The sequence below is a fragment of the Astyanax mexicanus genome, chromosome 19, assembly GCF_023375975.1.
Source record: "Astyanax mexicanus isolate ESR-SI-001 chromosome 19, AstMex3_surface, whole genome shotgun sequence".
Lineage (NCBI taxonomy): Eukaryota > Metazoa > Chordata > Actinopteri > Characiformes > Acestrorhamphidae > Astyanax > Astyanax mexicanus.
Genome location: NC_064426.1, coordinates 19,219,240 through 19,246,085, shown reverse-complemented (window position 1 = coordinate 19,246,085; position 26,846 = coordinate 19,219,240). Strand labels below are relative to the sequence as shown.

At 35.9% G+C, this 26,846-nt stretch overlaps 2 protein-coding genes across 2 annotated transcripts; both read right to left on the bottom strand.

The window, feature by feature from the left end:
- Positions 1-1,503: 1,503 nt before the first annotated feature.
- Positions 1,504-12,249, bottom strand: LOC103036166 (perforin-1). Its single transcript, XM_007251027.3, has 5 exons — positions 12,110-12,249; positions 6,991-7,554; positions 6,088-6,226; positions 4,553-4,770; positions 1,504-3,003 (listed from the first exon to the last, which is right to left on the bottom strand). The coding sequence occupies exons 2-5, from the start codon at positions 7,506-7,508 to the stop codon at positions 2,127-2,129; spliced, it is 1,752 nt and encodes a 583-aa protein (XP_007251089.3). The 5' UTR covers positions 7,509-7,554; positions 12,110-12,249; the 3' UTR covers positions 1,504-2,126.
- Positions 12,250-13,378: 1,129 nt separating this feature from the next.
- On the bottom strand, positions 13,379-19,294 carry LOC103039204 (perforin-1-like). The gene is made up of 4 exons (XM_007251122.3): positions 18,761-19,294; positions 17,346-17,484; positions 15,717-15,934; positions 13,379-15,623 (listed from the first exon to the last, which is right to left on the bottom strand). The coding sequence occupies exons 1-4, from the start codon at positions 19,288-19,290 to the stop codon at positions 14,735-14,737; spliced, it is 1,776 nt and encodes a 591-aa protein (XP_007251184.2). The 5' UTR covers positions 19,291-19,294; the 3' UTR covers positions 13,379-14,734.
- Positions 19,295-26,846: the final 7,552 nt, after the last annotated feature.

The following is a 26,846-nucleotide window of genomic DNA, read 5'->3' as shown; positions in this document are numbered from 1 at the left end:
TATGGAATGGGAGACTGAATGCTGCAGCTAAGCATGCTCACATCACTTTCTTTATTAATACTTTAACTTATCTTAACATAAAACAATAGGTAATTTCATTGTTACTTCAGTTTCTGAATCAGTTTCTCTGATTTTGCTATTTATAGGTACATGTTTGAGTAAAATGAACATTGTTATTTTATTCTGTGAACCACGAACATTTCTCCCAAATTACAAATAAAAATATTGTCATTTATAGAGCATTTATTTGCAGAAAATGAGAAATGACTGAAATAACAAAAAAGATGCAGAGCTTTCAGACCTCAAATAATGCAAAGAAAACAAGATCATATTCATAAAGTTTTAAAAGTTCAGAAATCAATATTTGGTGGAATAACCTTGTTTTTTAATCACAGTTTTTATGCATCTTGGCATGTTCTCCTCCACCAGTCTTACGCACTGCTTTTGGATAACTTTATGCCACTCCTGGTGTAAAAGTTCAAGCAGTTCAGCTTGGTTTTATAGCATGTAATCATCTGATTCATCTTCATCTTGATTATATTACAGAGATTTTCAATTTGGTAAAATCAAGGAAAAACATCATCATTAAGTGGTCTCTTATTTTTTTCCAGAGCTGTATATTGCATATTGAGTCTTAATGTGCATGGGATAACACAATTCACTAATACACTACTATTAAATTACACATATTTATCTTATCAATATTTTACAGTCCTTAGACAGTGCAGAAAGTATTTTTTTCTCTTATTATTATTTTTTTAGGATGTACACTATACACACTATATTACACACACAAAACTTTTATTAATACATAAAGGACAAGCAAATACATTATATTTATAATTTAGCATCAGAACTGCATATACATATTAGAAGAATATCAGTGTATAGAAGTTGGTTATATAGTGATTCATAATTGCCACTTATTAGCCAAAACATTAAAACATTAAACATTAAAAGTGGACAAAACAAATCAAACAGTGCTCCAAGAAATGACAACGTACAAGATTAATTCTAATAGAGGATCTACTGCTAATATTTTGATCTGTTGGTGCCCACAGCCGGCACTGACCAACGTTGTGCACTAGGCTCTAGTGGTGCCCTCACTGTGTTTATACAATCACACAGAGACTGCAGCTTCATGTTCTTAATTTTAGGAGCAAAAACAGCATTAAATATTAAAAATAGTATTAAAGAAACCAGTTAAATGAAATGAATTATAAATACAAGTATTATTATAATATAAAGTATTGGTAAATACAAGTATTGGTATTGGGGGATCCTCCACGGCTCCTGCACAATACACAGAAATTATTATATTATTAAATACTATAGGTCTCTCTGAGTTGTATATGCATGCTGCCTGTTAAACTGTTCTTCATCCCACCCCCCACCCCCCCCCCCCACCCCCCCACTGTAGCTAGCTAGTAAAAGACATTTTTCTAAGCAGCTCTGTTTACACCAGCTAGTTAACGTTACGCTATCTTGTGTATGTAACTTGATTCAGATTTTTACCAAGACCTTAAAGATACACTAGGGAAGCACAGTTTGACAAGGCGTTTTGGGTGTGGGGTGGAAGAGTCGCTCGGCCGCAGGGAGAGCATTGATAACATTTCTCAGCAACGCTAACAGGCTGATGTTAAGCGGAATTTAAGGGTTAACCTTACCTAGCGCTCAGTGCTATATCTTAAGCTGTATCTCTGAAAAGTTTTTGCCCTTTGATTTTTTGAGAGCTGTATAATTGACTGTGGGCGGAGGGCAGGTAGGCTTTTTTCTGCTGCAGTGCTGTTAGCCAATCAGAGGCGATATGTTTGCATGTATGAATATTCATGAGCAAGAGCCAAAATCCCGTCCTTCCTCAGAGACCACTAATTAATTGAAAAAAAATCAGGACTATACAGAAACACAGTTTTTTACTAAAAACGGCTCACATGGCATTCATTTATACTAGAGACCACAACTAGACATTTTAAAATCAATGAAAAAAAGATGCAATGAGACCTTTAAAATAATCTAATTATTGACAAAATAATTATCATGCAATTTAAAAAAAAAGTTGTGAAAGCAAAACATTAATGATATGATTGGCCTAGGATAGACACACTGGCTTCATCCACTTAATTAAGCTAAAAAATGGTCTTGGCAGAATTGTCTGTTTTCTGATTGGCAGTGAAGTAAAGCTTATCCAAAGTCACCCCCATTTCCAGCAGCATGTTCTTTGGGACAGGACGGGCATGACGAGACACGTACACCTTTTCCAGATCATTATTCATAGGAGAGCCCACATAATCAGTGCAGGATGGGCCAGCAAGACTTGGAGCGCACACTACCTCTGTTTTGTAGTACAGCAGACCATGGTTCAGTGAACAGAAATTCTGCGTCTGGCCTGCTTTTATGTCTACTGAGCATGCTCCCAGAAGATCATCGTCCCATTTGTTGTCTTCGTCCCACACCTCAAACCTGACAGAGTCAGGACTCGTCAGGACGACATCGCCCAGGTCGAACGCCATGCCCCAGTGTGGCGAATCGTTGTTGTAGATCACGGGAGTGCGTCCGATCGACATCATGTTTTTATCGAAGACTTTCACAAATGCGTCTGTTGCTGTGGTGGTGTCTCCCCACAGGCCAGACGCTCTTTCAACAGTCACTATCACTCTAGCGAGTCCGCGTTTGGACGGGCAGCAGTCAGGAGTCATCCCGGGGTTGTTTCGGCAGCTGCAACTGCAAGGCTCCTTGGGGTTCTGCTTGATGCCCATCATGCAGGGCTCTGAGCAGTTTCTCCACAGGGACTTCTCCAGGATGAAGTCATGGATGGCTTGGCGAAGGTGCTTTCGGGCTGGGTTCTTGGTGGGCAGCAGCTCATGCAGAGGCTCTAGGGAATAGGAGATGATGTCTGGGTTGAGGGGAAGGGAAGAAAGCCAGTCCTTATAGGCCCCTGGGTCTTTATTAGCAGAGAAGAGGAGCTCAGGCTCTGTGGTGTGACCACCTAAGACCTCTGTGAACCTTTTTGAAATAAGAAAACAACAGAAGAGGTAATTAGTGAGTTTAAAAACATGGGATATAGAGAATATTAGTTTTTGTCATAAAAAAGCATTGTTCCTAAATGGGAAAAATGATATTTTAACAAGTGAAATCCTTTTAAATGTCTTTTTAAAGGCCAAATCCAATTTCACCCCTTGGCCCTACCACTTAACCCTACTGTTTTGTGGGTTCAAGCCTAGAGGTAGGGTGTCCTGATTTATGTTTATTGGTTAATTGGGCTTATGTTTATATCGTCGCTGTCCAATGAAAAACATGTATCTCCAAAACAGCAACTTTACAGGAGAGAGAATAAACTTTTTTAACTTTCAATAGAAGTCAATGTAAAAAAAAAAAGTTTATTTCAGGTTATTTTTGGAGAAATTCTACTGGTTTGTTAATCAAGAAATTTCAGGGACAGTTGGTTTGTTAAAATTATATAGTAATCTAAAATCAACAAAAATTGACATACTTGTTTTTCACTGGACAGTGACTATATGCTTATTTGCGTTAAATTGGGGGTGGGGGGGGTATTGTGTTGGGGCTACATGACCCTTAAACTTGAGATTTTTTTAAAACCACACTCCAAACGGAAGACCACGAAAAGTTGTGTTAATTTTACCATCGCTACTTTAGCTAGCTGGCTAAACAGCAGAAGCTTGCTTAATTTAAAGTGAAATAAATAGAAATAAACAAAAAGCTATTAAAATCTAATTTCAACTCCCAAACATCTGAACCCCTTTCTAAAAACAAACAATGCCCTAAAAAAAGTCCAGGTTGCTGAACTTGATCTTGGGATCACATCAGCTCAGCAGGGTCACCAACAAGTTCTTGAAGGGTTGCCCAATTTATTTCCAAAACAAACAAATGTTTGGGGTACAAATTAGAAATGGAATTGGGCCTAAATATCTTATATTTTTCAAGTTCAGATTAATAATGTATTATTAACAGAAATTTTAAGTTATTTCAAACTTTCTGGCAGATGATTTTGCTTAATTTAAGAAATAACAGCTACATTCTTTCTCAAGTAATGTTTAAACAAGAAAAATATCTTTCAATGGATAATTTCATTTATAACAAAAGAAATAAAGAGTAACATTGAATATTCTAACAAAAATGCAAACTGGAGACATGTTAGATATTTAAAATAGATTTAAGAGAATTTTACTTGCGAAGATTTCAATTTTTGAAGTGTATAAATGGTAATATTAAAGCACAGGTTGACCCCATGGTTGAAAAAGGCATGGTTAAAGTGCCCTCTAAAGTGGAGAAAAAGAGAAAAAGTACCCTATTGGCTGTTTACTATTGTTATGGAAAAAGGTAATCTAGTTTGCTAGAATTACCCACCACACATTATACCTGGTCAATGGTGATTCTGTGATGTCCTAACCATTAAAGAACCGAGATAAATAACTACAGTCTGTAATTATAGAACTACAAAATAAAGCTGATAAAATGGCTAGTGAGTGTAGCTATAATGTTAATGTTTTGGCTCATCACTGTATGTTCTGTGATCCGTTCGTTAGTAACTCACCTGTCATTGAAGTTGCTGGAGAAGCTCCCTTTGCTCTCAGTCCTGGACTTGGCTTCATCACAGTGTTTGATCTCTGCTTTCATATCAGCCTTTTCCATCACGCTGGCAGACGCCTCCACTTCTAGACATGTCTTCACTTCATCCGCACTGAGACCCTGAAGAGCAGCCTGACACTGTCTGATGCTGGTCACCGAGTGGACTTTACCTCCAAGGGTCACCTGACCATGAGAGAGAGGTTATTTCCGTGTTTTGAGATTTACACCACATTATGCTAACAACAGTTCTCAGGCAAGACACATAACTCAGTAGTGTCCTTACTGAGTAATATCATTTTTATTTAAGTATCTCTGCAGCTTCAGGTTCCTCCCTTTTAATTAATGTAATTATTCATCTGTCATACAGTACTGTCATAAAGTTGGACAAACCTTCTCATTCAATGTTTTTATGTTTTTTATTTCTTTTCATACACTGTAAATTAATACTGAAGTCATCCAGGCTAGGATGGAGGCAAGGAACCAGGCAAGGAACACATAAAGAATCTGTGATAAATGCCAGTTTCATCATAACGTTTTTGATGGTCGATTAAACTTGAGGATAATTTTAAAGTTCTTGAAATATTTCTTAAAGTATATTTTTCGTTACTTAGTTAAGTGGTTCTTACCATAATATAGATTAGAACATTATTCAAATAGGGCTATTCTCTGTATACCATCTCTATTCTTCACACCTTTACAACTGATGCTCTCACACACATTAAAAAAGCAAGAAATTTAAGTAATTAACTCTTTACGGGTTTGACACAGCTGTTAACTGAAAGCTATTCCAGGTGACTCTACCTCATAAAGCTGACTGAGAAAATGACAACTTTCATCTAAGTAAGAAGTGCCTACTTTGACTAATCTAAAAAATAAAACATATTCTTTGTTAAGACCTTTTTTTAATTAAATAATTCCATATGTTTTTCTTGATAGTTTGGATGACTTTAGTATAAATCTACAGTGCAGAAACAATTGTGTCCAAACTTTTGACTTGTACCATAGACCAGATATTTCTAGAGCATATTTTTAATAACCAAATCAATTTATTTCACACACTAATAGAGATATTTGAGATCATGTGAGTTAAGCAAAACGCATATATGGACTGTCTACCTCTTTGGGATCTCTATCTCTATGTCAGGGAGATGGTCACAATTTCTGTAATTTTACACTATTCTAATTTCTACTAAACACCATGAAATATGTCCACAGGTAGAACTTGGACAGTACTGTATGTATGAATGATTTAATGACAACAATAACCTGTAGCTATAATACTACTGCTCTTACTACTGTTGGTGTGTGGAACAGCTATCTAGGATTTTAAACTCGGGGTTAGTGAGGCTCTTTGGGCTTTGGACTGAGTAGAAAATCTGACTTGTGGGGGCATGCCATTTCAAATTTCGTACTTGAAAGTAGGAAATTCCAACATCAGAATTTTAATGGAACACAGCATTAGATACAATGCAAAAGAAGAGACTCCAGAGATGGATTCACCTTAGTAAAATAGTGTGTGCCGAAGATGTCGATGAGCTTGTAGAAGCGTGACTTGAACTGAGGGCTGTACTGCTTGGGTAGCTGACTCAAAGCCCTTTTAAACTCAGGGTTGAGCAAGGGCTTGTTGGAAACCCTGTAACTGGAAATAGTAAAAGAGAACATGAACAGTATGAGATGAGTTTAAATGGTTAATTAAGCAGTCATTCTAAATTGTAATTGTTTAAGAAGAATTTTTTAGACTAGTGACTGTAGAAAGCATAGAGGCCGTGGCGTCTATTCCTTCCATTCTATGTTGTCAAATTTACAAGTGGAGTTTGTGCAGCAGTGACCAGAGGTGCAGCCTCTACAAAGGCTTAGTTGTGTAATGTGAACTACTGAAAGATGCTCACCAAACCATTGCTGAGTGGTTGCCGTTGAGTCACAGACATCTAGCAGGTTTAATATCTAGACCAGTCAGTGACTGTGAGTTAAGAGCAGCCACTACAGCCAATGGGATCAGGTAGAAAGAGAACCATGTGTCCAATCAACGTACAGTATCTTCTGCAAGGAATTGCTAGTTCTCACGTGTCTTTAGTGTGTGATTTTCCAAGGTGAAAAATCATGTAATTCATGACCCTGTGTTTTCAATCAGTCATGTTATGTAAAAGCTACAACAACTGAAACACTCTTCTGTATGCAGTTTTCATTAATGTTTTTTTTTTATTTTGGATTTGTTCAATTTACGTGGACAGTGGAATGAAATCCCTCATTCTAAAAGCAGAGCTGTAAACAATTTTGATCACAAACTGGCAGAGACTCATAATTAATAGACTTTTCTTAGAAACAAATTTAAGAAAAGTCTCAGTAAGATATTAGTGAATTGAATCGTAAATTTAGTGAGTTGAATATATTGTGTTGCCTTACCTGTAGTATCCACAGGAAATACTTTGACTGGCAAAATTGTATCTATCCTTTTTGGTCTTCTCCATCGAGTACTCGGCCAACTTGGAGTCGGTGCCGGCCAGCATCAGTGACGTCTTCGTTTTTTTGACCTCGATTCCTAAGTTTGCAGCCCAGTTGTTCTCAATAGAAGAGGTGCTGGAACTCAGCAGGGATTCGCTGGACTGGTAAACTGAGCTGGAGAGCTTCATGCTGCACTTTTGGCTGGGTCTCCAGTCCACCACTGATATTGGCAACTTCTGCTTCTTCCCCTCCATGTAGGGGTTTCTGCAGAGTGTGCAGGTCTTGTCCTTTAGCTTCCATCTTTGCGTGTTGATGACGAAGGCTCCTTTTCGCTGCATCTTGGTGATGTCGTAGCCTTCGCCAGCAAGATTGGATCCTGGAGCGAAGTCAGCTTCAGCACAGTCTCGAGGGCTTCCATTCTCACACGACTGGATCAGGGGCAGGGAGAGGAGGAAAATCAACCCTGACCACAGAAGCATGTTGACTGGCTGACTGATGTTGACTGATGCTACTAGAGGTTCTTTTCTGTGAAGGACACATTAAAAGGGAAAATAACAATATGACATGCCTTTTGTGTCAACAGCATAGTTGCTTAAATGTCATTCAAACACTGTGTTTCATTATTTACTCTGAACAAACACATTGGCCCAATCAAATTTTTCTTTTGTACCTTTACCACTTGTTTTCGAGTGTAACCCTTCTCCAAGGAGTTAAAATGCAAGGGGTGAAATCCTCACCCTAAGAATAGGTACAAAACCTTTTGAGTACCCGATACAGATAAAGCTTTAGCAGTGGAGCGCTAAGATTCAGCAACCTAGCTGCTGGTTTACTAGGTAACTTTAGGGCATCATATGTTTTCAGAAAGGGGGCAGGTGGTGCAGCAATTAAATATTATTGCCAATTCCTTAATTCATCTATGGTAGGGAGTTGAAATTAGCTTTTATTATCCTTTACTTTATTTTACTTTTCTGTTCTACCTGTAAAGCTGCTGCCTCTGCCATGTGTTGCAACATATAAGCTGGAACAGGAAATTAAGCTAGCTATTTAACAACTAGTATAGTATAAACTACTAGTGATTTTTTATGCTTTTTATAAAGAAAATAGCTATAAAACATAAAAACAACACATTAAGGTATATTTAGTGGTTATCGTATAGTTTTTAACAAGGAAAGTACTAAAATTTGTGGGTTTCTTTGGGTTTCTGCCACCATTTTGCCAGTGATCCTTAATTCTTATAGCTTTCTGTTTGGAGTGTGCCTCTGAAAAAGCCCTTACTCTTCCGCCTTGTGTTACAGACATATAAATCTAACCTAGCAGCAGACGAACCAAGCTCTCCAACTGTTCCTTAAACATATTACACTGTAAAAAAAAAAAAAGAAAGAAAGGAAAATGTTCTGACAGGTTCACTACCTGGAAATATTCAGTAATTAATCTGTTTTTATAAAAACTGATATTTTTTTTGTAAAATACTGATAAACACTATCTGAAAACAGAAAATCACATAAGCTAACAATTCTGTAAAAAAAAAAACATATATTAATTTTCAAGTTTTTTTTGTTATTTTACAATCAGGCCCATTGTTTAAAACATATATCAATTCATCAAATTTTAACAATTTATCAGTAAATATATGGATAAAATAAAGATCTAAAACAGAACACCAATCATTAAAATCTAAACATTAAATGGAAATCCTACAATTTCTTAAAATACTTATAAAATTAAATGACATAGTGGCTGTCTGATGCGAGTTTATAGCTAGCTGCTAGTGTTGTAATAAAAGTATAATCTATTAATTCATTATTAGTATATTGTAATTTAAGTCTAGCTATGACGATTTCCCCAGGAATTCAATCCTTTAATAAAGTTTTTAAAAAATGCATCCTTGTAGCAATTTAATTCATTAAAATGTCTAAATTACTGAATTATATATATTCATTATATATAATTCTTGTTACATTAGAAATTACTGACAAGTTCAGGATGTAAAAGACCCACAAAACTCACAAAACTTTTGTAACACGTAAACCTGAATAGTATCAATTTTCACAGAGTAACTGTTGCTAGAACTACTCCAACAGTGCAATTTGTTCAACTAGCCAACAAGCTAGCTAGTTTACTAGCTCAGGTAACTAGCTAACTGCCATGTGGCTAACCAATTATTACTAGCTTCACTACTTATCTAAACTTTAGCTACTAATTTAACTGTTAAAATTTGCTTGGCAGCTAGCTATAGCTAACTATGTTAGACCTTAATAGAAAATATGAAAGTAATCTACAGCAAAACAAAAAAAATATGATTATATGATGCAGTATGTATGCTAAGGTTTGAATTTACAGCTCACCAACTACTACCCCAGAAGGAAGTGATAAAGGGAGGGATTGAGCCTGTTTATACTCATAATACAAAGTTAAAACCTAATGAAAACTTCCAAAAACCTGAATAGTATTATAGATTAATAGTTTTTTTTTACAGCACACCAGTTAGAATTAGCTACAACTCTAGCAGATGCAATTAGGTTACCAGCTAAGTGCTCTGTGGACATGTACAACACTTGTAACTTTAATAATTATGCAGATAAAAACCTGGAAAACTGAATTTTACCAATTGTCACATTTTCCCAGCCTGTTCACTACGTACGTGAACTTTAGCTGCTACTTTAACTGTTGAAATTAGCTTGCTAACTAGCTAGCAAACTACCATAGACCTACAAAAATAATTTAACTTACACATATTAAATATTAAAGTTATCTAAAGCTAAAAAAATATATGATTATATGTTGCTGTATGTATGCTTAGGTCTGAAATCACAGCTCACCAACTACTACCCCAGAGAGAAGTGATTTAGGGAGGCAATGTGCTCATTTACACTCTTAATACAAAGTTAAAACTTAACAAAATTTGCAAAAACCTGAATAGTATTTTAGATAAATAGATTTTCACAGCGTAGCTGTTAGTGCTAGCTGCTACTCTAACAGATGCAACTAGGTTACCAGCTAACTAGCTAGCTAGCTTTTCCAGCTCAGGTAACTAGCTAACTGCTCTGTGGACATGTACAACACTTGTAACATTAATAATTATGCAGATGACATCCTGGAAAACTGAATATTCCCAATTTTCACATTTTCCCAGCCTGTTCACTAGGTACCTGAACTTTAGCTGCTACTTTAACTGTTAAAATTAGCTTGCCAACTAGCTAGCTAACTACCTTATAACTACAAAAATAATGAAACTTACAAATATTAAATAATAAAGTTACCTAAAGCTTAAAGTAATTTGATAATATGTTGCTGTATTTATGCTATATTCTTTTCCACAGAGGTTTAAATTTACAGCTTACCAACTACTACCCCAGAGAGAAGTAATAAAGGGAGGGAATGTGCCTGTTTATACTTATAATACAAAGTTAAAGCTTCACGAAAACGTGTGAACACCTGAATAATGTTGATTTTCACAGCGTACCTGTTAGAGCTAGCTACTACTCTAACAGTTACAATTAGGTCACCAGCTAACTAGCTAGCTAGCTTTCCCAGCTCAGGTAACGTAACTAGCTAACTGCTCGGTGGCTAGGCAGCTATCAAGCTCAGTGGAAATGTAACTACAACATGTATAACATTAATTATGCAGATGAAAGCCTGGAAAGCTGAATATTAAACTGAATATTCGCAATTTTCACATTTTCCCAGCCTGTTCACTACGTACCTGAACTTTAGCTGCTACTTTAACTGTTGAAATTAGCTTGCCAACTAGCTAGCTAACTACCTTAGACCTACAAAAATAATGAAAACTGTTGAGTTAGTTATCTAAAGCAAGAATATGATATGTAATATGATAATATGTTGCTGTATCTATGCTAATTTTACCTCAGGGGTTTGAATTCACAGCTCACCAACTACTACCCCAGAGAGAAGTGATAAAGGGAGAGAATGTACTTATTATTTTTAAACTTCACAAAAACTGAGACAAGAAAACAGGACTGTTTCCTTTATTAAATACAGATACTTTATATTAGTCATTTACAGATGTTTACTGATATATCTAACATTGTATGGTCAGTTGTATGAAATGCAGCATTTAGATCAAGAAGAATGAGGACAGTAACATTTTCTGAGTAGGTGTTTACTTTTATATATATCCAATACATTCAGGCAGAGACTGTCAAATGAGGTAGAGTTTTAACTCACTCACCCCGTTTTAACAACTATACAGAATACTCTACTGGTGAAAAATAGAATCTAATATAGGGAATAATATGAACGTTGGTTAATAGAAAGATAAAATAATTTAAATAATACATGTTAATTTAATATGGGTTCATTTGAGAACCAGAAAAATAAACATAGCCTGTTGAATATCTATTGGTAATATTTTTTTTGGCACATGAAAACAGAAAGCTGCTTCTCTGAAGTTTTGAGTTTCATACTTTTGATCTGAATCAGTAAATGATTTCAAGACACAATCTGGGACACAGTGAGCCAGCAACTTCGAAATGTACGAAGGCGCTCGACCTTTAAACAATTTAGAAATTAGTAATAAAACCTTAAAAACCTTAAAAAAAAGATCGCGTCTATACTATGTTTATAGTGTATGTTAATATTCTTGAGTTTGTTTGCTATAGTTTTCCATTGCAGTAGAATCTATTATTGGTTTAATGTGGTTGTAAGATTTGCTTGGATATTTCAGAGTTAGTTTCAGATTACCGCAGTTTGTGATGAACAACAATGTCATTTTCTTCATATTTTTAATTCTATTTCTGAATTGAGGTTTCCGTGGCTTCCACAATCAAGTTTAAACAACTTTGATTTTTATCTGCCACCATCAGCCACACGTTGTTGCTCTGTAAACAATGCCTTCCTACCCTTGTTATCAGAAAATGAAACCAAAAAATGGGTTAGCTAATGTTTGCTATTCTTTAACACATCATTTGAGTCATTATGATGGATTTTATATGTGTGTATGTATATATATGCAATACAAAACATGGTACATTATATCCTTTATATAAATATATATGATTAACAACCTGATTTTGATTGCATTGTCAATCTAAGACTAAATAAATAAAGTGTGTAATCTTACCTCTCTGAGACCAGCGACGGTGTGTGAGAACAATGTGACTATGCTGGTGGGTGGGTTTGACTAGTGACTAGCGCCCCTCTAACAGACGTGTGGAAAACGAGACACACTTTATGAGAACCTGCCTAGTTCACATTATTTGGGTGACCACAGACCTGCTTCTGAGAAGTTCACACTCGCATCAGGGGTAGAGTGAAGGACTGGGTGAGTGAATGTGCGAGCGAGAGAGTGAGAGGAATAAGTGAGTGATTGGCGACAAGCAGAAAAGCAAGAGGGAAAAAAAATATATATATCTATACAATGGCTCACTGAAGAAGATATAAAACATTGCAGAGAACCTCTTATTCTTATATTGGACTGACAGGTTCATCCAAGCAACATCTTGACACAGTTGGAGAATTTGTGTTTGAAAAAGGCATCACAGTGACCTCGGTTCTCCTAAATCAAGTTGACTCCATGCTTTATGATAATCAGTAGCTGCACATTGAATTGAGAAAATAAGAGTGGACCAAGGACAGAGCCTTGTGGTACACCACAGAGAACAGTATATTCTTCTGAGACGCCTTTACCTATACTAACTTCCTAAAATACTGTGCTTTCTTCCAGGAACGTATATAAAAAAAAACACATCTCAACACAGGGTTAGATAGACTGACCAAGCTTATAAGCCAATTAATATACATATTTGTCATTTATATGAAATGCAGCTTTTAGATCAAGAAGAACGAGGACAGTAACATTTCCTGAGTCAGTATTTACCCATTTTATCCCAATGGTCACCATAGTGATCACAAAAGCATTTTAGTTATAAGGCTAATACTCCCCCCCCCTACCCTTCAGCCTCACAACAAATAATAACAAACAGAGATCAGGTCACCAAATGTAAAATAAATATAGAAAAACGGCAACTTTACCTTAAGAACTGAATTCAGATTTATTGACTTCACAAACTACACACTGCTTGACAACTGCTTTTTTATTCACGAGTGCTTCATAACTGTAGAAAAAGAGATAATACAACCCAAATAAAAAGCAAATCTGAATCAAATTAAGCAAAGATTATACATTTGCAATGGATTAAAGCATGGTTGTTAGCACAAAGACATTGCATCTCCAAAATGCCAACTTTGAAAAAAGAAATGTGCAGTGCCTCTAAAAAGAATATATATATATAGACATCTGCATTTACATTCATTGAAAATTATTGTAAAAAAAAAATTATTATATTAACTAATATTCTATCAATAAAAACAATAAAAAGAACAAATATCCATGTGGGTGAATAAAAAAGATTTCATTTCAAATTATATTTCTATTCTACTTTCTATTTATCTATTCATTAATTTATCAGATCATTTTAATAAAAAGTAAATAACAACTGTTAGATTCACACTGTCAAAAACATTCTATGCGACATGTATGATATATTTTACAATTTTACAAACTTAACAAGTTGCGTTTTGAAGCAGATTTAAACAATAGCGATCCCCTTCACGCGCCACAATCTCCCTCATCAACAAATAATGCTGCGATCCCCTGTCAACAAAAATCGCTGCAATCTCCCCATTAACAAATAGTACTGCAATCCCTCATCAACAGATAGCGCCAAAAATTCCTCATCAACAAATAGTGCTGTGATCCCCCATCAACAAATAGTGCCACAGTCTCCCTCATCATCAAATAATGCTGTGATCCCCCATCAACAAATAGCGCCACAATCTCTTTCATCAACAAATAATGCTGTGATCCCCCATCAATAAATAGCGCCAAGATCTCTCTCATCAACAAATAATGCAGTGATCGCCCACTAACAAATAGCACTGCGATCCCCTGCCAACAGAAAGCGCTATGATCTCCCTTAGTAACAAATAGTATTGCAATCCCCCATCAACAAATAGCGCCGCAAATTCCTCATCAACAAATAGTGCTGCGATCCCCTGTCAACAAATAGCGGCACAATCTCCCTCATCAACAAATAGTGCTGAGATCCCCCAGCAACAAATAGCGGCACAATCTCCCTCATCAACAAATAGTGCTGAGATCCCCTGTCAACAAATAGCGCCACATTCTCCCTCATCAACTTAGTGCTCCCTCATCAAAAAGCACTACAGTCTCCCTCATTGACAAATAGTGCTTCAATCCCCCAACAACAAATAGCGCCACAATCTCCCTCATCAACAAATAGCGCAGCGATCACCCAGCAAGAAATAGCGATGCAGTATCCCTCATCAACAAATATGGCTGAGATCCCCTGTCAACAAATAGCGGCACAATCTCCCTCATCAACAAATATTGCTGAGATCCCCTGTCAACAAATAGCGGCACAATCTCCCTCATCAACAAATAGTGCTGCGATCCCCTGTCAACAAATAGCGCCACATTCTCCCTCATCAACTTAGTGCTCCCTCATCAAAAAGCACTACAGTCTCCCACATCAACAAAAAGTGCTTCAATCACCCCAACAACAAATAGCGCTGCAATCTCCCTCATTGACAAATAGTGCTTCAATCCCCCAACAACAAATAGCGCCACAATCTCCCTCATCAACAAATAGCGCAGCGATCACCCAGCAAGAAATAGCAATGCAGTATCCCTCATCAACAAATATTGCCATGACCTCCCCCTTCATCACAGAACTGTACTTTTAGTTTTGAGACCTGAATTAAACTGGTGACTCTGATTGAAACTGAAAATGCGCTCGTCTAAAAGCACCCCCATCTCCAGCAGCATGTCTGCTGGAATACGTCTGGCATGGCGAGAAACATACAGCTTCTCCAGCTCGGGAGAAATGGGAGAGGGCACGTACTCGGAACATAAGGAGCCAGATAAACTCGGGATGCAAGTCACCTGGAATTTATAGTAAAGAACTCCATGATTCAGGTGACAGAGATCATTCTTTACTCCTGCTTTGAGCTGGACCACACAAGCCCCTAAGAGGTCATCATCCCATTTGTTGTCCCGGTCCCATACCTGTATGCTCACGCTGCTAAAATCAGACAGGTCTTTAATGTCCAGATTAAAGTCCCAGTTCCAGGTAGGTGAGTTCTGGTTCCAGATCACGGAAGTTTGTGCAATCAGCTTGCCATTGCGTACGATCTTGACATATCCATCTGTAGATGTAAAGTAGTCTCCCCACAGTCCTGTTGCTCTGACTGCAGTGACGGTGATCTGGGCCAGGCCACGGCGGGTGGGGCAGCAGTCACAGTTGACCCCCTTGTTGTTGTGGCAGCTGCAGATGCACGGCTCTTTGGGGTCGGTTTTGATGCCAGCTTTACAAGGTTTTGAGCAGTTTTTTAACAGGCCTCTCTGTAGGATGTAATCTTTGATGGCGTTCCGTAAATGCTCTCGCATGGGCTTCTTTTTGGGCAGCAGCTCATGGAGGGAGTCGAGCGAGTAGGAAAGGATTTCAGGGTGTTTGGGCAGAGAGGAGAGCCACTCCTTATAGGCAGCAGGGTCTTTATCAGCAGAGAACAGAAGCTCAGCATTCTCAGTGTGTCCACCAATCACATCTGTAAGCCTTTCAGGGGGAAACATATCATGTTATGGGTTGTGAAGGTAGAAAGGTGTTTGTGAACATGAACTAGTTAAATAACACAAAATATGAACAAACCTGTCAGTGAAGCTACTGGAGAAACTTTTCTTCTGCAGAGATTTTTCCTCAAACCTACGACAGTGTTCATATGCTGATGTTGAGCTGACCTTTCCCACCACGCTGACAGAGGCCTCCACGCTCAGACACGTCTTCACCTCGTCCACGTTCAGACCCTGCAGGGCTGCCTGACACTGCTGGATGCTTGTGACTGCATGGACCGCTCCTCCCAAGGTTACCTGTGCATTAAGTTCAACAGCAACATTGACTCTTTATTCACAATAAAACACATAACAGATTTTGAAAGCGAGACATTTTACCATTTCATAAAAAAAGCTAACTGATTTGGAACTTGATATCAGAATCAAAATAAAATACCGGAGAGAAGCAACAAAAGGCTGGAAATCTAAAAGATGCAAAAAAAAAAAAAAAAAAACATCTAGAGGAGCAATTTTTTTGCAACTGCACATGACTATAGATACAGTATGAAATATTATCAAAAGAATCTGGAGAAATCCCTGTGCACAACCCTTGTTAAAAGGAAGTATGCATAAGAGCATTAAAATTATGTTTATATAGGGTAAAGAATACTAAAAGTGCATTTTTAATGTAATATACTTTATTGAAAAAAAAAAACACATTAAATATACCCAATATAAAATGTATTTTTAAGCAATATAATTTATATTGTATGTTGTGTTGATATAAAAGGTATATAGATATATAGATGGAAATCACTGCATGGGCAATGCAGGTCAGGATCCTCAAATTCAACTAAAATCTGTATCCTGCAAAAAAGAAGCCATGTGTCAACCTTGCAGATTTAAGAGGAGAGGGACCATCCAGCTTGTTATCAGTGCACAGTTTAAAAGCTTTCATCTCTAATGATATGGAGTTATATTAATACCTAATGGGTGGGTAATATACACATCTGTTGGTGCCTAGCTGAGTGAAATAGACTGATTAGCCCAGCTGGGCACATTTAATTCACATTTAAAGGCCGCCTCAGTCCACATTCAAGGATAGAACTTTACGGCAGTAGGAAAGATGTGACAACCTGGACTAGTTTACTTTAAAGATGCTAAAGAGCAATCATGATCAATCCTTTGAGGTGGTTTGGGTGTGGTGGAGGGAAATGTTTAAAGGAAAGGTATGTTTTGAGTTCACTGAATCTTTGTTTTTTTTTATCCTTCTCTGTTGCTTCCAGACTGCCAGGCCAGTGGCCTTGCCACTAGGCCCAGGGGCGAGTCAGGTTGGTGGAGAATGCGGATAAAACATGACTTACTGTTAAATCTTGTACTTAAATACACAAAGGCATTTCAATTTTACAAACGCAACAACTAAAAGTAGAATTTAACACAGTTGAGAGAATTGCAACACATTCAGGAAGTAAACATATAAATAATGTTTTATAATGTAGTTACACTTTCTGAACTTTCTGAACTGATCAATGTGACAGGACTACGATAATTCTTCACGGCTCCAGAGAAAATGTGCGCTCTCAGAAATACAAGCTGCAAAACGGCTGAGCTGAACTACAATCTATAAGCATGTGACCATATGAGCCAATAGAAATTCAAGAAAATGAAAACAGAATAGTTATTATAGTGACTTATATGTACAAATACATTAGGAAAAAGTCTCATTTACCTTGGTGATGTAATGAGTACCAAACTTGTCGATGAGTTTGTAGAAGCTCTGCTTGGTTTTATTGTCATATCTCTTAGGAAGTTTTCTGAGTTCAAGCTTCAACTCTGGGTGCACAAGAGGATGGCCGGAAACCCTGTACCTGGAGGGATTTAAAACAAGTTCATTACGTACAGGTGCGTACAATTACAAACCCTAGCACATTCAACCCAAGAACACCTTTAAGGCGTTTTCACACGTGAGAGTCCGGACCAGGGTTCATGTGTTTGTTAAAGTGCATGCATTTGGTCCAGTTAGATTTGGTTTTACACTATAGTTTAGTGAGTGCAAAAAAGAATTTTCCTTCATCCTGCCCTCATCATCTTTATGGGTTGCGTCCCCCTGTACTTGATACTGGTTGGGTTCGTAGGATGTTGTCAGTTTGAAGAGGCACTTTTTATCAGTTGTGTGAGTTTGGTGCTGAATTCTATTCTATGCCAGAATTTGGCACAGCATGCAACATAATATATGTAACAGAATCACCTCATATACCTTTTATTAATGGCTAATCTACAGTTACAGTAGATACAAGAATCACCAGCGTAAGCTTGGTGTTCATACTGCTGCAACATGTGATTGGTTTGCACTACATAGAAATGTCAGGAAGTTCGGGAAAAAAACAAAGAACTTTGTTTCTGTAGTCTGAGTTCTGTAGTTCCACACTTGAGTGCAATTACTGTACTTGGTATGATTCCTGCCAAAACAAATTGTACCAATGGGTACAACTGGACTAAGCGTTTGTTTCATTTTATTCAGATGAAATAGTGTAAACCAGGGGTATCCAATTTTTTTTTCGTTGGGGGCCAGAAGGAGAAATATATTTGAAGTCACGGGCCACAGACTCTGTAATGAAACAAATAATGAAATATACCACTTTAAATAATACATTTTCCTGATTACTTTCATTTACACACCATTTTACTTGACTTACTATCTTTAACTATCTTTGACAGTATTGTGTAAACTAAGATTTTTCAAATTGATGTTTCATTTCATGATGTCTCTTAATATTAAACTCCTTAATTACGGCAACTTTCAGACTCTTTGGACTGTTTTCTGCGCTACAACTGCGCACCCTCTCTGCTTTTAGAGTCTTTGGAACGTTTTTCTGCGCTAAAACTTCACTCTTGCGGCTTTTAGACTCTTTGGGCCGTTTCTGACACCTAGCGTTCAAACTTTGAATCTCACATTATAAAAACTTGCTTAACAGCGGGCCAACTTTCATTCTATTTCTAAAATACCTTGCAGGCCACTCCAAAAAAGGAAATGGGTCGCAAATGGCCCGCGAGCCGTAGTTTGGACACCCTTGGTGTAAACTTTCCACTCACATTAAGAGTTTCTGTATTCTGAATACAATGTATCATACTCTCATGGCCTACCTGTAGTATCCACATGACACTGAATGACTGGTGAAGCTGAATTTGTCCTTCTTGGTCTTCTCCATCGAGTACGTGGCCAGTTTGGAATTAGAACCGGCCAGCATTAGTGACCCTGCACCTTTTACAGCATCAATTCCCAAACCTGCTTTCCAGTTGTTGTCAATAGAAGAGGTGCTGGAGGTGAGCAGGGATTCACTGGTCTGGTAAACTGAACTGGACACCTTCATGCTGCACTTCTGACTGGGCCTCCAGTCCACCACTGAACGGGGAAGCTTCTGCTTCTTCCCCTCCATGTAGGGGTTTTTACAGAGGGTGCAGGTCTTGTTCTTGGTCATCCAGGTGCTCATATCGATGACGAAGGCCCCCTTTCGCTGCATCTTGGTGATGTCAAAGCCTTCCCCTGCCAGGTCAGATCCAGGAGCGAAATCTGCCTTCTGACACTGAGCTGCTTTACCCTGGAAACACGACTGGCAGGTCGGAGGTGGGAGAACCGCAGCAAGCACGACCCAGAAGAGGACTGCCTGCAGCATCGCTGTGCCTGTTGTAGAATTGAGATTTTATTTAGAAGCTCTTAAACTGCAGTGAGCCCAAAATGAGGCGTCCATTTGTGAATTAGCAAATTTTTACATTTTGCATCTAACATCTGCTACACTCTTAATCAATCAATATCCTTCACCTAACACCTAAGTTGCTGTGGCTGTTTATGATCCGATCAGCTACATTTAACCCAAACATGGACATCTGACACCTAATAGCTAAGTTGCTGTGGTCAATTATGATCTAATCAGCTACATTTAGCATGTAAAAAACATTACCAATATATTGTTAGTTATACTATATCAACACTGTCACACAAAAACCAACATGGGTCAAAAAGTGACCCTGCTGAGATTTAATTTTCAATATCTTTGCAATAAATTAATTTAATCATTCAGTATTCAAGGTATTCCACAATTAAATTGTTTTTGATCACAGTACATCTTTATTTTATTTTTGTCTGTCTTACTTTTTGACACCAGACACCGTGAATCTAAGTTGCTGTGGCTGTTTATGATCCAATCAGCAACATTTAACATGTTTAACCCTTGATGTCCAACAATAGTCAAAAGTGACCCAACTGAGATATAAATTCTATATCTTTGCAATAAATAAATTTAATCATTCAGTATTTAAGTTATTCATTAATTTACTTGTTTGTGATCATAGTACATCTTTATTTTATTTTTTTCTGTCTTACTTTTTGAATAAAAGTATCTTTTTTGTATCACTTCCACTCTAATGCACAACATGGGTCAAAAATGACCCGCATTCATTTTCTATGTAACTTCATGTATGGCTGAGGGCTTCTATGATATATATCTTAGCAATACATTAATTTAGTCATTCAGAGCTTTTTAATGCCCTAAATGACCAATGATGGGCATATTTTACTCATTAACTCATCAAATTGTAATATTTACACAAGTTATTTATTTCATTGTTTTATTTATTTATTTATTTAGTCATAACAATGTCTAAATGATAATAATAAAAAAATAAAAGGTATGAGTAATTTTATCTCTCTGACAAATGTCATTTTTTTTAAAACTGATTTTCAGTAGCTTGCATATATTTGCATATATTTACACACGTCTGCAGATAGCAAAATGTAGTCGACCCAGCTTTGGCCTGATTCCAACCTACTGGCATAAAGTAATTGTTCCGATTCCAGCAAGTGAGCTCGCTTAGATCTGGATGTGTAAGTAGAGCCATGTCTACTCGTCCGAGTCAGCTAATTGAGAGACTATAAATGATGCTGGGCTGGTCTGATACATAAGCACACAAAATGAGATTTAGATTTTTTGTTAAATTGTGTTTGTTTTAACTTTTGTACAGTTTTGATTTTCCCATTGCTTTATTTCTTAATAAATTTATACCTGTTAATTTTGACTGTCATAAAATATATTATTTTGTACCATAACTAAAATAAAATTAAAACAAGTTTTTTTCATAAATTTTGTTTTTTTTTTGGCCAACAACAACAACAATAATAATAATAATAATAATAATAATAATAATAATAATAATAATAATAATAATAATACGCTATTACCAATGTGTTTTTTACCTGATCACAACTTTCTTCTAATTCATTAATAATGTCTTCATACACTCAACCTCAAAGTTCAGCATATAAGAAAATGCCAACACCTCATTGAGGGTAACATGGAATTGGGTATCGCCGCCTATGCTATGGAGGACCAAAACTGCCAAAATTTAAAATAAATAAATAAATAAAAACGTAAGTAAATCACTCAATAAAACTAATATGGTAATAAAAATGCTAAAGAATAAATATAATTAATATAAAAATAAATATACAAAAAAATTAATATCCTAATAATTTGTTATTAATGGGTTTCTTTATTAACATTTCTGTTCTTTTATTTATTTACATAACTATTTATTTCTGCATTAATTTATTTCCCGATTTATTTATTGAAAAAAAAAATATTTATAATACATTTGAAAATATTAATTGAAAAACCCATAAATAACAATTTATTATGATATTTATTTTTATGTATATGTATTTATTTTTATATAATAATTAGAATAATTCTTTACCGTTTTACTCACCATATTACTTTTATTGAGTGATTTACATACATTTTTATTTATTTATTTATTTTTAATTTTGGCAGTTTTGGTCCTCCATACTGTGCCAACAACTGCTGAGGGTAATATGGAATCGGCCCTCTCTTCCCGATTTAAAAATTAAAATTAAACTGGAATTACAGACTAATAACTGGACCTGTGTGCTGTCCTATATAAGAGGGAGTAAACATTTCATAGTTTTAAATTTTGTGGAATATTTATACAAAAACAGTGCTAGAGACTTCAGGCACTTTCTAATTCCATTACTCCAGTTTTTTTGTCAGGAATGTGTCCACTGTTTGTAAAGACACCAAACAAATGCTTTTAATGCTTATTTTCTGCAATAACATATAATACTGTTGACTGACCGAAATGTAATGTTCATGTAATATTGCCATCATTTATTAAATATGAAAAAAATTATATTGTACAGGATACCTTAAAAAAAATTACATTTACATTTACAGTATTTAGCAGACGCCCTTATCCAGAGCCCTTATTAGCTGGGCTGAGCCAACATCTTTACTGCAATTAATATATTTGGCAAAGAAAATCTACAAAAAAATGTGGCTTTTTTATACACTTCAGTTTCTGAAACAGTTTCTCTGATTATGCTATGTTTTATGGACAAAACTTCTCCCAAATTCCAAATAAAAACATTATATATCATCCATCTTCCTGTTGAAGAAGGTTTTCGATTTGGTAAAATAATATATATACAGCTCTGAAAAAAAATAAAAGACCCCTTAGTTTCTAACTTTACCAAATTGAAAAAAACCTCTGGAATATATTCAAGAGGAAGATGGATGATCACAAGCCATCAAACCAAACTGAACTGCTAGAATTTTTGCACCAGTAGTGGCTTAAAGCTATCCAAAAGCAGTGTGTAAGACTGGTGGAGGAGAACATGCCAAGATGCATGACAACTGTGATTAAAAACCAGGGTTATTCCACCAAATATTGTTTTTCGAACTTTATATATAAACTTGTTTTCTAAAAGCTCTGTATCTTTTTTATTATTTTAGCCATTTTCATTTTCTGCAAATAAATGTTCTAAATGACAATATTCTTATATGGAATTTGGGAAAAAATGTTGTCCGTAGTTTAAAGAATAAAATAACAATGTTCATTGTACTCAAACATCAACCTATAAATAGCAAAATCAGAGAAACTGAAGAAAACTCAAGTGCTCTCTTACTTTTTTCCAGAGCTGTATATAGAATAATATACATTAGCACTTACCTTGTTAGTACTCTTGTACTCTTCTTCTTCAGATAACTGAATGTCCAGATAAGTTCTTGCCTTATATATATGCAGGATATATATATATATATATATATGTGTGTATATATAGTGGTAAAAAAGTGTTGCTACTGTGGTTGATGGTGACAACAAGGTGACAGTGACAGCCTCGGTCCAACTTTCAGAATTCAGTTCAGTTGGTCTTGGTGCACGTTGGTGCTCTTTTTTTTAATGCAGACTAAGAATTTATCCTTTAATATGACTGCTCCTCAAATTAGCACTTGTTGATGAAGAAGAAAAAGAAACACATGCAGATTACACTGTATCTGAGGCCACTGGTCATAAATACAGACAAATGTCCTCATCTTTACACTCTGCAGCCTGCAATCATGTGGTCTTATATGGCTGAAGTTTCCACCGGATGGGTGCCATTTGCTTATTGTAACTCTTCCAAATTAAACTTATTTTAATTTTTTTTAAAACTCTGAATCTAATAGCACATGGATGTAACTATTCAAAAATGTACTGGTCAAACTAGGCCAGCTTTACTATTTTTTTTAGGTTTCTAAGCCGAATATGAGTTAAAAAAACATTTAGAAACCATGTTTAAAAGCAAGTCCACTAAATGGTTGACTGCGTGTTCAAATAATTGATCTTTATGACAAAAAAATCACTCCTCTTAGAACTCGTTCCTGTTACTGGCACTCACTTCTATTACTGGAACTCACTCCTGTTACTTTTTATGTTTTGAGTAACAGGACTGAAAGTAACAGGAATGAGTTTTTAGCATAAAATTAGCAAAAACATGAAAAATAGCTAAATGGCGGCTATGCTAATAGCATGAGGGCAATGAACACATTCTAGAGAGTTTGCCAAAATTTCTGTTATAAAAATAAATAAATAAGATCTAAGAATGAATTTAGCTAACAGGAATGAGTGATGAGATTGACCTCCTCTGTCATAGTAACAATACGATCAAATGTACAGAAAAACAAATGAGGGAACTCAATTTTGGACTTTCCATGGTCTTCAGAAGAACCAACTGATGTAACTTCCTGTTGTATTATGGATTTATTATATAAAAAAATATTTTAAAGCATATATGGGATTTGCAATCACAAAAATGCAAAAAAAAAAAAATTGTGAAGGATTTTATTAATTATATTTAATGATAAAGTTTATGTTTCGAAAGTGGGGACAGGTAAGAAATGCTATGTTTAGATTGTTCTAAGTATTTTTTATTGATTTTGTTAATTACATATTTTACTCTTGCAATAAGGTCAATGTACAAGACTCTATGCTTTATAATAAAATGTATTTTACAGTTATTTTGTGTGCACATTTATACTTGTAATTTCCTGGGGACAAAAATGGCACCCATTCGGTGGAATGACACATATACACATGTTTTAAATATTATTATCCCAGATAAATTAGCGTCACATTAAACCCCACATTTGCAGTTGCTGCCTATAAGATAGTGGCCATACTTGAAAAGGTTAAATCAGTAATATATTCTGGTTCCATTCCTTCCTGCTCATTCTCTTCTTTATTTTCCAATTTTTTACATTTACAATAAAAGAAAAGAAGAAGATACAGTCTAATAAATCATAGGAGTAAACATTTCCACAGTAGATCTACTCGATCTCACACAGGCCAGACTAAGGACAGATAAAAAAAAAGTTTATTACAGAAGGGACTAGGCCTACAAGAGTTGTGAGGGACAGGCAAGGTCAGTAACAAAATGACAGCAAAAATAAACAACATACCAAAGAGATGTCAGACAAGCACAAACATTGTAAATCCAGCAAAACAAGAGAGAAGGCAAAAGAGAGGTAACAACAGATAATCAATAGAATAGTTGAGGCAAAAGATTAAAATAATTGTCCTTTAGAGCTTTTATTTGCAGAAAATGAGAAATGGCTGAAATAACAAAAAAGATGCAGAGCTTTCAGACCTTAAATAATGCAAAGAAAACAAGTTCATATTCATAAAGTTTTAAGAGTTCAGAAATCGATATTTGGTGGAATAACCCTGATTTTTAATCACAGTTTTCATGCATCATGGCATGTTCTCCTCCACCAATCTTACACACTGCTTTTGGATACCTTTATGCCTTTACTCCTGGTGCAAAATGCAAGCAGTTCAGTTTGGTCTGATGGCTTGTGATCATCCATCTTCCTCTTGATTATATTCCAGAGGTTTTCTATTTGGTAAAATCAAAGAAACTCAACATTGTTAAGTGGTCTGTTATTTTTTTTCCAGAGCTTTATTTCTGATTTCTCATCAGGCATACAGGCTTTGCCTTTGACCAACCTTGACCAACTATATGACCATATCATGTGAAAGTAAAAGAAAGTTAAAGAAAAAAATTTGTCAAACCACATGTGAGCAGAGTTCTCAGGTTTTGTCAGTTCATAGTGAGATTTTGTCAGGAAGAGCAGGGGTGGTGTTGGTGAAGGGTGTTGGTGCACAGGGGTATGTGTGTGTGGTTAATGTATTAGGGGCAGCTAACGGTACACTTCACTAAAAATAAAAATGATTAGCTGGGTTTACTTAAAAAGATTAAGACAACATTTAGCATTGACCTTTTTAAGTATATTTAACATGGAGGATTTTGAAGTACTTTAAGCCTAAACACATTTTGTTCTCCCAAGTTAAAAAAAAGCACCTAATAATTCACTTAAGCATACCTGTCAAGTTTTTAATTTAAAAATAAGCGAAATTTTCCGCCGCCCAGTTTGAGCTGTCCCACCAGCCCAACTGAGGTTCAGTATCCCTTACATTTTAAGACAGGTTTACAAGAAAACTAAAATAGGCCTACCTTTGTTGACACTGAAATGCTGTGGACTTTCCTACATATGTAATTCTTATAATACAGCTTAAATAAAACATTTTCTAGATATTTACATGAAGTCTTCAGTTTTGTGGCAGGCATGCACTCTCTTATTCTATATTTTTTAATTCAATGGATTTAAAATTGAACAAATGGTGCACAAATTCTGCAAAATGAGCTTTTACTAAAATACATGGACCAGATACAGTTATATGAAAAAGTTTGGGCACCCCTATTAATCTTACTCATTTTTAGTTGTAAATATTTGGGTGTTTGCAACAGCCATTCCAGTTTGATATATCTAATAACTGATGGACACAGTAATATTTCAGGATTGAAATGAGGTTTATTGTACTAACAGAAAATGTGCAATATGCATTAAACCAAAATTTGACCGGTGCAAAAGTATGGGCACCCTTATCGTTTTATTGATTTGAATACTCCTAACTACTTTTTAATGACTTACTGAAGCACAAAATTGGTTTGTTAACCTCACTGAGCTTTGAACTTCATAGCCAGGTGTATCCAATCATGAGAAAAGGTATTTAAGGTGGCCAATCGCAAGTTGTTCTCCTATTTGAATCTCCTCTGAAGAGTGGCATCATGGGCTCATCAAAACATAACTCTCAAATGATCTAAAAGCAAAGATTGTTCATCATAGTTGTTCAGGGGAAGGATACAGAAATTCGTCTCAGAGATTTAACCTGTCAGTTTCCACTGTGAGGAACATAGTAAGGAAATGGAAGAGCACAGGGACAGTTCTTGTTAAGCCCAGAAGTGGCAGGCCAAGAAAAATATCACTCAAATTAAATCACGATTAACAGATGTTTTATGCCTTTATTTAATGCTGAGTTGTTAATTAATCAATTAAGATTTTTACCAAATGAAACAATAACAGATCCTGGTAACATTTGCATACTGAGTGTTTACTCTTCTCTCCGTCAATATGTAGTCATTTCGCCATGGGCTAAGAATCACTACAATAATTGCTAATAAAATGTGATGAATTTAAATTGATATAATTAAGAGTTGTTGATTTTATTTAACAGTGTGCATTAGAACTGGTTTTACACTCAGAAGCAAAAAGTCTACAACACTGAGTCTACACAGTATTATAATCTTACACAACAACTAAGGCTACTGCACCTTCACATTACAAGCCACATTGCTCAAATCCAATTCTTTGCTCAGATCGGATTGGGCTATTTTGATGGTTCACATTCACAATGTAAGTGATCTGTATCTGTTTGTAATGTGAACAAATCTGTCCCTGAAACGCCTCACTTGTGCACATTGAAACGTGTAAAAACATCATCTTTTTTACCAACAACAAAAAAAAAATCATATTTGAGAGACAATTTGTAGCTTTAT

What these genes read in the sequence shown, in the direction of transcription:
- LOC103039204 (XM_007251122.3), bottom strand. Translation starts at nt 19,290, where the DNA reads ATGCTGCAGGCAGTCCTCTTCTGGGTCGTGCTTGCTGCGGTTCTCCCA. An exon ending in GTGTCATGTGGATACTACAG is followed by an intron (nt 17,485 to 18,760) that starts GTAGGCCATGAG and finishes AAATCCCTCCAG; the next exon opens with GTACAGGGTTTCCGGCCATC. An exon ending in GTACTCATTACATCACCAAG is followed by an intron (nt 15,935 to 17,345) that starts GTAAATGAGACT and finishes CTTAATGCACAG; the next exon opens with GTAACCTTGGGAGGAGCGGT.
- LOC103036166 (XM_007251027.3), bottom strand. Translation starts at nt 7,508, where the DNA reads ATGCTTCTGTGGTCAGGGTTGATTTTCCTCCTCTCCCTGCCCCTGATC. An exon ending in ATTTCCTGTGGATACTACAG is followed by an intron (nt 6,227 to 6,990) that starts GTAAGGCAACAC and finishes TACTATTTCCAG; the next exon opens with TTACAGGGTTTCCAACAAGC. An exon ending in TCCAGCAACTTCAATGACAG is followed by an intron (nt 3,004 to 4,552) that starts GTGAGTTACTAA and finishes TATTTCAAAAAG; the next exon opens with GTTCACAGAGGTCTTAGGTG.